At 51.4% G+C, this 12,835-nt stretch overlaps 1 protein-coding gene across 7 annotated transcripts in view; it reads left to right on the top strand.

Annotated features, from left to right (window-relative positions):
• The window catches only part of DDHD1 (DDHD domain containing 1), a 64,417-nt gene extending 55,150 nt beyond the window's left edge, over positions 1 to 9,267 (top strand). For 3 of the 7 annotated variants that reach the window (XM_077324083.1, XM_077324084.1, XM_077324088.1), the window contains 5 exons: positions 279 to 354; positions 1,832 to 1,981; positions 3,650 to 3,889; positions 6,365 to 6,559; positions 8,279 to 9,267. In XM_077324083.1, coding sequence (XP_077180198.1) covers positions 279 to 354; positions 1,832 to 1,981; positions 3,650 to 3,889; positions 6,365 to 6,559; positions 8,279 to 8,545 — 928 coding nt within the window. In that variant the 3' untranslated portion in view covers positions 8,546 to 9,267. Of the gene's footprint in view, positions 1 to 278; positions 355 to 1,831; positions 2,046 to 3,649; positions 3,903 to 6,364; positions 6,560 to 8,278 lie in introns of those variants that run through there. The other 4 variants (XM_077324086.1, XM_077324087.1, XM_077324089.1 and 1 more) reach the window with 2 other exon arrangements.
• The last annotated feature ends 3,568 nt before the right edge of the window (positions 9,268 to 12,835 follow it).

The following is a 12,835-nucleotide window of genomic DNA, read 5'->3' as shown; positions in this document are numbered from 1 at the left end:
TCAGTTGTAAAAATCAAGGATGGGTTTTCCTCCTCTCAACTGAGCACTCTTTTCTTGCATTTTCTTTAAAAAAAAAAATTAGGCCAGCTTCAGGTGCAAACAAGCCCTGTGTGACTGCCTACATCCCGTTTCTTTTATTAATTTCCATTTGTATATCCTGCCAGTCCTCTTAGTGGGGGCTTACCCATCTGGGTTGGCCTTTCAAGAAAGCATCCCGTGTGGACGCCAAATGAGCTTTTTCTCTCCAAATGTTCATGCAACTGGTTTTTCTTCCCTAGATTGAAAGAGATAGAAGAGAGGTTGCATGGACTGAGGACTTCTACCATATCCAAGCCACCTGCCTTAAAATTCAAGGTAGGAATGACTGTGGAAAGGTGCTCTCATACAAGGTGGCCGTGGTTCTCCAGCTTCCAGTGTTGTGCTCCCTGTGCCCCCAGCCCCGGAGAAACTCCCAAGGGGAATCCAGTTGGGGACTGGAGGGGGGGTCGCCTGGTCTTGAGCCGTGCAAGCCAGCTGACGGGCGCTTCTTGCAAGTCCTCAGCATTTTTGCAGGCTGCCGGCATATGCACTTGGCGAGGTCACATGTCACCGCTGCAAATGCAGAGTCATTCATATTGGCAGCAGAGCTTCCACACAAGAGTTTTTGGCACACTTCCCCTTCATCAGCCTTCATCAGGGAGGGAGATTTTTGAAGACTTTTTTCCAGTTGGCAATTCCTGTAATGCTCTAGCATTGGTGACCACTGTAATGCTACAGCAGTTGTACTTGCCCCTCCCCCAGTGGCGTGTCGGGGGAATTGGTGGCCATGGGGAAGGGAAGTGGTGTTGGTGGGACTTTGGGAAATGCAGTGCCCTCTCCAGCCCCTGCAGTAATTTGATGGGACTGCATGTCTTCCCCAAAAGATCAGCGACAAGCAAGCTCGGAAAGGACAGGGAAAGGAGGATTAGAGCACAAAGTCATCTGGATGTTTTCCCCCACCTAAATAGGTTCACGTTAGTTTGGAACTGAAAGTGTAAGAAAGAAGCAGCATATAAGAACCAACTCTTCTTCAGTAATAGGGCTCTCACAGCCCCCCCTCCCTCACAGGGTGTCTGTTGTGGGGAGAGGAAAGGGAAGGCGATTGGAAGCCGCTTTGAGACTCCTTCGGGTAGGGAAAAGCGGCATATAAGAACCAACTCTTCTTCTTCTTCAGTAATCTCAGGGCTCTCTCAGCCTCCCCTCCCTCACAGGGGGTCTGTTGTGGGGAGGGGAAAGGGAAGGCGACTGTAAGCCGCTTTGAGCCTCCTTCGGGTAGGGAAAAGCGGTATCTAAGAACCAACTCCTTCTTCTTCTTCTTCTTCTTCTTCTTCTTCTTCAGTAATCTCAGGGCTCTTTCAGCCTCACCCACCTCACAGGGTGTCTGTTGTGGGGAGAGGAAGGGAAGGTGATTGGAAGCCGCTTTGAGACTCCTTTGGGTAGAGAAAAGCAACATATAAGAACCACCCCAAAGATCTTGTTGGTTTCTGAGACGTGTTGCAGGGTTCAAATCTCCATCTCCTGCAGAGACCGTCCCGGCTACCTTCCGAGATCTCTTTCCCTCCCGGCCTCTCAGGGTGAGGTTTCTGGCGATGTCCTTAGTGTTCTTACAGCCCACGCCAAGGTTTCCCCCAGCTGTCGAAAGGCAGAAAGGGGGCTTGTTATTACGCTGTGGTTTTCCTCCAATTGTGATGTCTGGCTTGAGACCTTGAGCTTGCAGCCGAGAGCGGGAGGGGGGAGGGGGGAGGGGAAGCAGCGTGGGCTGGCCAGCTGCCGTCTTCTCCGCCTGTTAATTCCGCCTGAAATGTCTCCGTAGGTTGAGAATTTCTTCTGTATGGGATCTCCATTAGCAGTGTTTTTGGCCTTGCGCGGCATCCGTCCCGGAAACAGTGGAAGTCAAGATCACATTCTGCCCCGAACTCTTTGTAACCGGTTGCTAAACATTTTTCATCCAACAGATCCAGTGGTGAGTGTTAGTGCAGTAACAAGCTTTCACCTCGAGAGCAGAGGCGGCCCTACCCTGAGGCAAGGTGAGGCGGCGCCCTCAGGCGGTGGGGTTTTGGGGACCGTTAAGGGCGGAGCAAGAGCAGAAGATGGATGAGGCACAAATCACAGGCGCTCCCCTGGGCAGCCGCCTCTGAAGGCAGGGGAGGGCTCCCAAAGAGCTGCTCCCTTTCCTTTAGGCGGGGCTCGGCCAGGAGGGCGTCCTCCTGACTTGTATCCCATGCTGGCTGCGGCAGGGAAGGAAGTACCCGCCATGGGATGTCCCGCCTCAGGCCCTGCTCAAGAGGCCTCTCTGAAATCAGCCGCTCAGACAATCCATGTGGTGTGTATGAAGGGTTGGTCAGAGGTTCCCACGTGGAGTAGGTAGCTATGTGTGTCTGTGTCTGTGTGTGTGTGTGTGTACTAAGGCAGCCTGTCAGAGCACTGTGGTTTCAAAGCCAAAAACTGATGCCACGGAAAAGGAAAAGGATTGGCGTGAAAGAAAGCTGCAGAGTGGACCCCAACCATCACAAAATGACTGGCACAGTCAGCGTTCCTGCGGTGGAGCCAGATTGTTTATTATTTGTATCCTGCATTTCTACAGATGAATGTGCAAGAATTTGCTCAGTTGCTTAGCTTCCCTCCCCAAAAGCTTTTATAAGAACACAAGGGAGGCGAATTTCTTCCAGATCAGAGTGGCCAGGGATTTTTTTGTTGTTGTTTTTTTTTTTGGGGGGGGGGGTCGGAGTATAATCTGGGCATGGAATTGCAGTCACTGTGGGTGGGCAGGTAGTTGTGCATTTCCTGCATCCTGCAGGGGGTTGGATCCCTTCCAACTCTGATTCTAAAACTGCTCTAAAGTCTGGAGGCAGGGGGGTTTCTTGGTAGCGTCAGACCACTGGCCAATTGGCGCTGTGCGCAGGCCGCTTCTGCTTCCAGTTTGCAGTCCCAGAGCAGCCCGACTGCGTGTGTCTTAGTCGTCGTCTTCAATCTGTGTGTGAGCTCAGTTGGGAAAAGCTGTATCAAAACAATTCATCCCGTTTTCTTTAGTAATCATTTGTACCTGAGGAGAGAGGAGCCATCAGACGGCGGGAACCAGCGGCAGAGACCATATCAGAGCCGGGTCCCCGTGGACCTCAGGCCTGTGTGTCCCGCTGGCATAGAGGAGCTGAAATGTGAACTAGCGCAGAAAGCTCGTGTTCAGGCAGGTTCCAGACTTTCAGCGCTCCAGTGAGTTCACGGCATCCTGGAAGTGCCTGCTTTCGAATGCTTCTCAGCATTTTGTGGCCTTGTGCAGATGGTGGTGAATTCTTGGAGGTCTCCGGTTCCCAAGAAATAGAGGAACTTAAAAATAACCTCATTGGTTTTTTGGTTTTTTAACTTCTGTTTCTCCCTTGAGGCATTCTTTGTTTCCAGGGCATCTCGTTGTCAGTCCAGGGCTGCGGAGGGGCGGTTTAACTTTTTCCAAGCATTCGGCTCCCCAAAGCGTTTCAGACAGTCATTTTTATTTTGCCAGCCAAACGGCGGCAGGAGTGAATGGTTTAAATTTGAAAACACAAGATGTTTATCCATCTCGACGGGGAATGGACGGCCGAAGGAAAGTCGGGCGCTTGTGTCTCACTCTGGGCTTTCCTGCTCTTTCCTCTTGCAGGCCTACAGACTAGAACCTCTGATCCTCAAGCACTATAGCAACATTTCCCCCGTCCAGATCCACTGGTACAACACCACCAACCCGCTACCTTACGAGCACATGAAGCCAAGTTTCCTCAACCCAACTAAAGAACCTACCTCAGTCTCCGAGAGCGAATCTGTCCCGACGATCCCCAGCCCAACGACGTCGCCTGTCCTGGCACGGCGGCACTACGGCGAGTCCATAACAAACATAGGCAAAGCAAGTATATTGGGTAACTATTTCAGATTTCCATAGGATGAACTCTTCCCCCCCACCCCACCCCGACCATGAGATTCATAAGGCACCATGAGCCCCTCCTCTAAATCGTACTTCTAAGGCAGGGGCGTGTGCTGGCAGGGGCTCCTGGGAATTGTAGTCCATGGACATCTGGAGGGCTGCCGCTTGACTACCCCTGTTCTAAGCGGTAGAATTGACAGAGGCGGGCAGGGAGAAATATCCTGAAGGCAGTTGAATAAATGCTACCCTAAGTGCCTTAGAAACAAGGACAAAACATTTTAAAACGTACGTCCTGTTTGCTGCCTTGAAAACTTTGGTTTTCGGGATGCAAAGTTTAAACAAGTTTCATACATTCTCCTACATGCACCAAACCTGGGCTCCATACTTGCTGTGACGGAAGCGGCCCACTTTTGCCCTGCAGGTCTAGTCCTGCCTGTTCTAGCTGGTTGCTGCTAAATTCTCTGACCGGTCATGTAGTTGCCACAAGGTGGCAGCCGTGTCAGAGGAAAGGCTGGGATCGCTTTGAAATGGGAACTGCCCACTTTTAAGTTTTCCTAGTGAGAGCTTTTAGAGCAGGGGTAGTCAAACTGCAGCCCTCCAGATGTCCATGGACTACAATTCCCAGGAGCCCCTGCCAGCGAATGCCCATGGACATCTGGAGGGCCGCAGTTTGACTACCCCTGTTTTAGAGTCTTGGTCCCATAATCAAAATAGGAACTGCAGCCATGGTGAAGATTTGTGCAAGAGGGATAGCAGTGGTGGGGGGTGACCAGAAGCCCTCTTTCACTGAGTTTAACTCTCTGCTGTCATAAGTTTATTTATTTATTCTTGTCCGGGCGGTTTACATATAATTAAAAACATACAATACTATAAATCTACAAGTTAAAATCTAAATTATTATAGGTCTTGAAATCTAAAATTAAAACCGGCATCACTGCTGATGGTTATTGCTGCTGTGTTTTCTTGTGATTTTATGTGATTCTGTGTATTTACGTAACAGTCCTTGTGGACCTCGTAGTGAATGGCCAGGAGCCGATGGTTCGGGAGTGGCGGTCGAGAAATATAAACATAAATAAATTTCAAAAACGAATTTACCTGGGCCACCTCTTGCTTGGAAGGGAGGCAAAGGAGTGCCAGATAATAATGAACTAAAAGTAATTAGGAAGAGAAGCCAGCAGAATTTTAGATGCTAATTTTTGGGGTCTCAACTGTAGCCCAGTGGAACGGTTCCATCTTACAAGCCCTGCGCAACTGTCCAAAGTCCTGCAGTGGTCTGAAGTTAGCAGGAAGGCATGGGATCTGCAATTCCTCTTCCCCGTTTTAGAAAATTTTCAGAGCGACACTCTAGGACAGGGATAGTCAACCTGTGGTCCTCCAGATGTCCATGGACTACAGAGTAGCCCATGAACATCTGGAGGGCCACAGGTAAACTACCCCTGCTCTAGGAGGTCCCTTGTTTCTCCTCCAGTGGCTCCTGGCATTGTTCCCACCATGGAGGAGGAAGATTTGGATCTTGCGTTTTTTAAGCAATGAACAATTGTTGTGTCAACAGTGAATAAGATGTAATCATTGCCTGATGGATTGTAGGCCATTCCCACAAAATGCTGTCTGACAACTGCTATCAGTTTAAGTATGTAGATTCTCCAGCTGTCTGACTTCTGGGTTTGGCTCACTAATTTGTAGGCTGAGATAGTTACTAAGATAAATGCATACTCTTCACCAACATGAGGATGGCAGATCTCTCCCCCTCCTCCTCTAATTTCTCTCCTAACTTATCCACGTTCTGACCTAAGGCACGTTCACAAATGCAAAATATTGCCGTTTCAATCCACTTCAGCAACCATTTGCTGGTGAATTTTGCCTATCCCACACGGTCAAATCCAGTTGCCGCGTGCATTGATAGTGTGTTATTTAGCGTGTACGAAAACAGCCCTTGTGATGGTTTTGTACATTGAACCCTATCCTGCTACCCCCATCAGGAGGGAGGGAACGGGCACAGAAGGGAACGAGGTCGAGATGGTGGTAAGGCATGTTTGATACTGGCAGAGGCCGAGTGGGGATTCTGCCAAGCCTTGGGTTCTGGCAGCAGTTGCTCCTTCAGTGATGCCCTGTTTAGCTTTGAGCATGTTTGTTGTCACAAATGTAAGAGAGCCAGTTTGGTGTAGTGGTTAGGAGTGTGGACTTCTAATCTGGCATGCCAGGTTCGATTCTGCGCTCCCCCACATGCAGCCAGCTGGGTGACCTTGGGCTCGCCACGGCACTGATAAAGCTGTTCTGACCGGGCAGTGATATCAGGGCTCTCTCAGCCTCACCCACCCCACAGGGTGTCTGTTGTGGGGAGAGGAAAGGGAAGGCAAATGTAAGCCGCTTTGAGCCTCCTTTGGGTAGGGAAAAGCGGCACATAAGAACCAACTCTTCTTCTTCTTCTAAGTCCTCTCGTACTGTGCTCACACACAGGAGCGGCCAGTATTGGGAAAGGCCTCGGAGGGATGCTCTTCTCAAGGTTTGGACGTTCGAGTGTCCCCGCCTCCCAAGCTCTCGAGCCAGGAAAAGAAGGGGCCGAAGCCGAGGAGAAGAAGCCGACCTCCAGTCAAGCCTCCATTGGAACTCAGACCTTTCCCCACAGCAGCTCTGGCTTCCTGGACCCCACACGTGAGTGGACCTCTGGCCTCAGGCGAGCGGAAGCAGAGGGGGGGGGGGTTCAGTTTAGGAAAAGAAACTGCTTTTTGAGGGGTGGGGGGTTGGTAGTGGTGTATGAAACTATGCCTGGGGTGGAGAGAGAGGACAAAGAGAAATTTCTCTTCCTCTCCCAAAAGTCTAGAACACAAGGCCAACCGGTGAAAGTGATGGGCATTAGGTTCAGGACGGACAGCAGGAAATGTCTCTTTGCACAGAGAGTGATAAAAATGTGGACTTTGCTGCCAGAGAATGTAGCCATGGCCACAGGAATAAACAGCTTTGGAAGGGGATTAGATTCGTGGAGGATAAGCCTATCAGTGGGTACGAGCCCTGGTGGCTCAGGGGGACCTAATCTGCTGAATCCCAGAGCCAGGAGGGGGGAGGCCGTGGCCTCTATGGCCTGCTGTCGGCCCTCCAAAGTAACTGGCTGGCCGCTATGAGAGATGGGATGCTGGACTAGGTGGACCCACATCGGTCTGATCTAGCAGGGCTGTTCTTAGGATTCAACCTCCATGCCCTGTTGCTGGACTTTCAAAGGAACTGGTGGGAGGCCAGGTGGACTGCTGGTCCGATCCAGCAGGGCTCTTCTCACAGACTCCACCTGCTTGTTGCTAACATACAAAGGGCTCAAAATGCCTTTTGTGGGTCAGTAACAGAGTTGTGAGAACACTGGACACATGGCTTGCATGTTAAGCCTGGAGTTCTCAGGTTTTATCATGCCCAGCCTGCATGAATGGCTGAGCAAAGGGGAGGGGGTGGCAGATCAGTGCCTTGCTTGGCGACTGTCACCCTTCTCCTTCCTGCTGAGAAAGTGGGGGCCAGGAGGGGAGCCAGCTGTGTGCCACAAGCCACCCAAGGGGGAAGAGAAGTCGTAAAACAGAGGAAGGAGGATCCTGGGGGGGGGGGGGGGGCTCATTAGGGTTCCAGCACTGTCCATAGTGGAGGGAGGCCTTCCTTCCCCCTGAGACTTGTGTTGCCGAGGATGTGAAGGGCGAGGCTTGCCTGACCCCCAAATGCTGCTAGGGACTGAGCGTGAAGAGAGTTGCCCTCTGAGGTGTCCATCCAGAAGACTGCCGTTGTTTCCAGTGGCTCTTCATTCAGCCCTGGTTGCTGCTTTTGAGGATCCCACTAGCTGGTCTTGATGATGTCCACAATGCCCCTGATGGGGACCCCCTAGCCTGGCTTCCACTCCAGAGAGAGCGCTGTGGGAGGGAGGCTCAGCCTAACTGCCCCCCCTCTCTCTCTCACTCTCTGCTGCTGCTGCTGCTGTGCATCTTGTCTCTTGAATGGGCTGGCTCCGTTCTTTTAAAATATTTTCTGACTTGACTGCTACTGTGTTCTGCTGCTCTTCCAAAGGGCAGCTCCATGTGTTGTGCGCAGGGCCTCCCTGACCAGCCCCGCACTAGCTGAGCTTGTGGTGTCCTATATTTGGGCCCCCTAGAGCCACAGCACTACCCGGCTGTGCTCCTGCCTGTGGTGGGTCCAGCCCCACTGCTGGGGATCCCCAGTGGATCAGCAGCTGTGGCCTGCATTGTGTAGCAAAACCCCGTTCCCCAAAGGATAGCAGAGGTGAAAAGAACGGACAGTGTCCGGGGGGACGGGGGGGATGGGGAAGAGCGGCTTCCTTCTTGGGGCGGTCGCCTCATGGTGGCTCTTCCTGCCTGACCGTGCTGCTTTGTGTTTCCTGCCCAGTGGAGCTGGAGCACAGGATCGACTTTGAGCTCCGGGAAGGCCTGGTGGAGAGCAGATACTGGTCGGCCGTCACGTCGCACACAGCATACTGGTCGTCCATGGACATTGCCCTCTTCCTCCTCACCTTCATGTACAAGCAGGACCAAGGAGAAGAGGACGGCATCAGATCACAGCCAGATCCCGTTTGATTTTTGCTCGGGGGGAGGGGGGGAGGGAATGGTGGGGGGGAATAAAACTCATCGACCATCACAGACGAATCTTAAGTGAAAGTAAGGCGCACGGATGTTTCAGGTTTAAATGCATGCCTGGGTTTCTTCCTTCCAAGTTTATTTGTCCTTCCTGGGCTCCCTTCCGCTTCTCGAACCGTCCGCTGTTCTAACGCAGGCCCCAGCAGTAAACACTTGAGCATCTATCCTGGGGGGAGGGGTGTCTTCTGGGCAGGCTTAATAGAATCACTCCTCCACCAAGTTCCCCTCCCCCACACCTATATTTTTAAGTGCAGACCTTTGGTCTGCTAAAATTAAATCAGTTTTTACTCACGGAAAATGCCTGCAAACCTCAAACAGCCATGTTCCGTGTCCGGGGAAGTATGATGTGGCGACATCCATGTCCTAACCTGAAGTCTGTCACTCCCGGGTCCACTAAACCTCCTTTGGGGAGGCAAGACTCCGAAAACGGGCTAACCCCGCTCCTTCCAAGGCTAACAGGCAGGCAGAAGACAGGTAGACCGGACCCGTAATTTATTATTGCCTCCGACTAACCCTTTTCTGTTACTCCAGTGTGTAAAAAGCGTTACTTTTCTACAGATTTTTTTCTTTTTTTGTTGTTTATTTGGGGGGGGGTATAATTTAAAGAACCACATTTCTTTTCTACAGTGTTAAGACTCTTCCTCAGATGACATAACTTTGTATTATTCCAATGGAGCGATGAACACTGTGGCACAATTTTCAGTATTTTTTCATTAAAAAATAAATCTTTGTGGTATCACACTGAGCAAAGTTTGTGAAAGTTCTTCAGGTCAAGGTAACCAATAAGATTGGGGGGTGGGGGTGGATTTCATACGGGAATGTGAATGTCAGTTGCAACAAAACTGAAGTTATATTCCAAAAACTTGATCTGTGCTTCATAGAACTCTTTTTGGGTGCATATCTCTGTACATTTCCCTGCTGTAAAAGAACTTTTATAGTAAAATCGCCCTTGTACACATAACATTTATCCTACATGTTGACCCCCCCAAAATAGCAGTATTTCCCAACATTCCTGTATTTGGATTCAGTAAATATTTGTGAATCCCACATTTTTGCAGCTCCATTATACCCTTTTTACAAGAGCCTCTTGTGGCGCAGAGTGGTAAGGCAGCAGACATTCAGTCTGAAGCTCTGCCCATGAGGCTGGGAGTTCGATCCCAGCAGCCGGCTCATGGTGGACTCAGCCTTCCATCCTTCCGAGGTCGGTAAAATGAGTACCCAGCTTGGTTGCTGGGGGGTAAACGGTAATGACTGGGGAAGGCACTGGCAAACCACCCCGTATTGAGTCTGCCATGAAAACGCTGGAGGGCGTCACCCCAAGGGTCCGTCATGACCCGGTGCTTGCACAGGGGAGACCTTACCTTATACCCTTTGGGGAACCATTCGGGCCTGCAAAACGGCAATCTCCTGCCAGGCATCTGGTTGAGGCCACAATCACACTCCTGCCATCTGAAGGCCCCCCTCCTGCCTAGTCTCTTACCAGGCTCTCAGCCCATTCGCCCCCATCTGACTCGGACTGACTCCTGCAATTTTAGGCCTGTAGGGAAGGATTACACGACGGAGTGAATGACCACTATATTATTTTAATAGGAATAGAGTCCAATAGCACTTTTTATCGCTGGGGACCACTCAACGCCTTTTACTGAGGCCCGGTGGGGGGGGGGGGTAGTTTACCCCTCTACTCTCAACCACTGCCCTAACGCTCTCTGATCGCTATGGTAATGTTTAAACATCCCTTCAAAATAAGATACAGACACGCCACAACAATGAAGTGTGTTGTAAAGGGCTGCGGGGGGGGGAGGCGTCCTTCAGGGCCCACCTCCAATTAGTCGAAGGACCACATGTGGTCCGCGGCCCACAGGTTGGGGATCGCTACAATAGCACCCTTAAGACCAAGATTGATTCAAGGCGTGAGCTTTCGAGTGCATGTAGCATATGCCCTCGAAAGCTCCCTTGAATCCATCTTGGTTGGCCTTAAAGGTGTCACTGGACTCTGTTTTTCTTGTGCTACTTCAGACCAACACAGTGACCCACTTGGATCTAACTTTAATAGGCTAATTTTGAGGATTTTAAATATTTTATTGTACTGGAGATTTTCGTATTCTGCTGTAGCTGCCCCGATGCCTTATTGAAAAGGGGCAGCCCCAAAAAGCCAATTTTTTAAAAAATTCACTGCCCCGAGGCAAGTGGTTTCAAGGAGACGTTATAGAAATTGGAGTAATAAATAATAAATATCTTCAGCTAAAAGAATACCCAGAAAATACCGATGAGATTTTTCACATGACTTACTACCTGGTTCCTAACTGGAGATGCAGGGATTTGAACCGGATCCTATTTCCAGCCTGGCCCACAGCCCTTTTCTGAAATGTTTCTGACCCAAACGCTGGCCTTCCCCCAAGCAAGGGCCTTCTGATGCTCTTCCCTGCCTGTTTGCCAAATGGTGCTTCATCCAGAGGTTGCGAAGGTGGTGCTGCGTGCGACAACACAGACGGCAAGCTCTGCTGAAGCATCCCATGACCTACGAGGGACGCGGACTGCAGTCACATAAATCTACATCTGCAGAGCTAATCCTCAACAGGCTGGAATGGAAAAATGCCGTTTCATTTTTGCTGCGGCTTTGGAATGCAGGCAAGCATCTCGCGCGCTCTCAGTCGCGGAATAGGCTTAGGGAAGCTGCACAGGCCAAAATTCTGAAATCCTTTCAAGATGTCAGTTTTATCTCCAATTTTGACAAGACTTTTTCTTTGCAAGAGTGTGCTGGAATGGCTCCTGTGGAGGAACGGACAGGGGGAAACATCCAGGCGGAATGAGCAGAAAAATCACAAAAACAAACGAGGCCTTCTTAGGAAGTGAGACAGGAGGCTGGACTTGATGAACCCCTGGTCTGACCCAGCAGGGCTGATGTCCTTAGGAAGGCCTCGGCCTCTCTGTCCTGTTGTTGGCCTTCCAGGGGAACTGGCTAGCCCCTGTGTGAGAGAGGAGGCTGGACTGGAGGGACCCCTGGTCTGACCCAGCAGGGCTCTCCTGATGTCCTTAGGAAGGCCTCGGCCTCTCTGCCCTGTTGCTGGACCTCCAGAGGAACTGGCTGGCCCCTGTGTGAGACAGGAGGCTGGACTGGAGGGACCCCTGGTCTGACCCAGCAGGGCTCTCCTGATGTCCTTAGGAAGGCCTCGGCCTCTCTGCCCTGTTGCTGGACCTCCAGAGGAACTGGCTGGCCCCTGTGTGAGACAGGAGGCTGGACTGGAGGGACCCCTGGTCTGACCCAGCAGGGCTCTCCTGATGTCCTTAGGAAGGCCTCGGCCTCTCTGCCCTGTTGCTGGACCTCCAGAGGAACTGGTTGGCCCCTGTGTGAGACAGGAGGCTGGACTGGATGGACCCCTGGTCTGACCCAGCAGGGCTCTCCTGATGTCCTTAGGAAGGCCTCGGCCTCTCTGCCCTGTTGTTGGCCTTCCAGGGGAACTGGCTGGCCCCTGTGTGAGACAGGAGGCTGGACTGGATGGACCCCTGGTCTGACCCAGTAGGGGTCTCCTGATGTCCTTAGGAAGGCCTCGGCCTCTCTGCCCTGTTGCTGGCCCTCCAGAGGAACTGGCTGGCCCCTGTGTGAGACAGGAGGCTGGACTGGATGGACCCCAGGTCTGACCCAGCAGGGCTCTCCTGATGTCCTTAGGAAGGCCTCGGCCCCTCTGCCCTGTTGCTGGCCCTCCAGAGGAACTGGCTGGCCCCTGTATGAGACAGGAGGCTGGACCAGAGGGATAACTGGTTTAATGCAGCAGGGCTGTTCATATATTCTAAGAAGTTCTTGGTCTTTGCCCTTGTTGTTGGCCCTCCAGAAGTTTTTATTTATTTATTTTTATTTATTTAGATTTATATACTGCCCTCCCCGACGGCTCAGTTGATCAATGGTTGATCCTTGTGTGGGACAGGATGCTGGACTAGGGGAACCACTAGCCTGATCCGGCAGGGCTGGTCTGATCTTAATGGAACAAGCCATGTATCGTGCCCTTCCATCTGCTCACCTGAGAGTCAGTGGGCTGCAGCAAAACCAGGAGTCTATTCTGACCCGTTTGCAGGGGAGTCGAGAGTTGTGTGGCCTGGAGGCAAGCAGTATTGGGGATCATGTTTTTAGGGATCCCATGTTGCTCAGAGTCCCCCCATCATTGCTCTGTACCTACGGTGTATTTTAAGCCCAGCACTGGAGAAAAGGAATATTTCCCCCTTTCGGACCTGCGCTTGGCTATATAATAGGAGAGGAAACACCATAGAAAGACATTTGCCTGAATAGTGGTTGCTGCAGAAACCCCTGACTTGA

This window comes from Paroedura picta, chromosome 2 (genome assembly GCF_049243985.1).
Source record: "Paroedura picta isolate Pp20150507F chromosome 2, Ppicta_v3.0, whole genome shotgun sequence".
NCBI lineage: Eukaryota > Metazoa > Chordata > Lepidosauria > Squamata > Gekkonidae > Paroedura > Paroedura picta.
The sequence above is the reverse complement of the archived record's forward strand: the minus strand, read 5'-3'. Positions and strand labels throughout refer to the sequence as shown.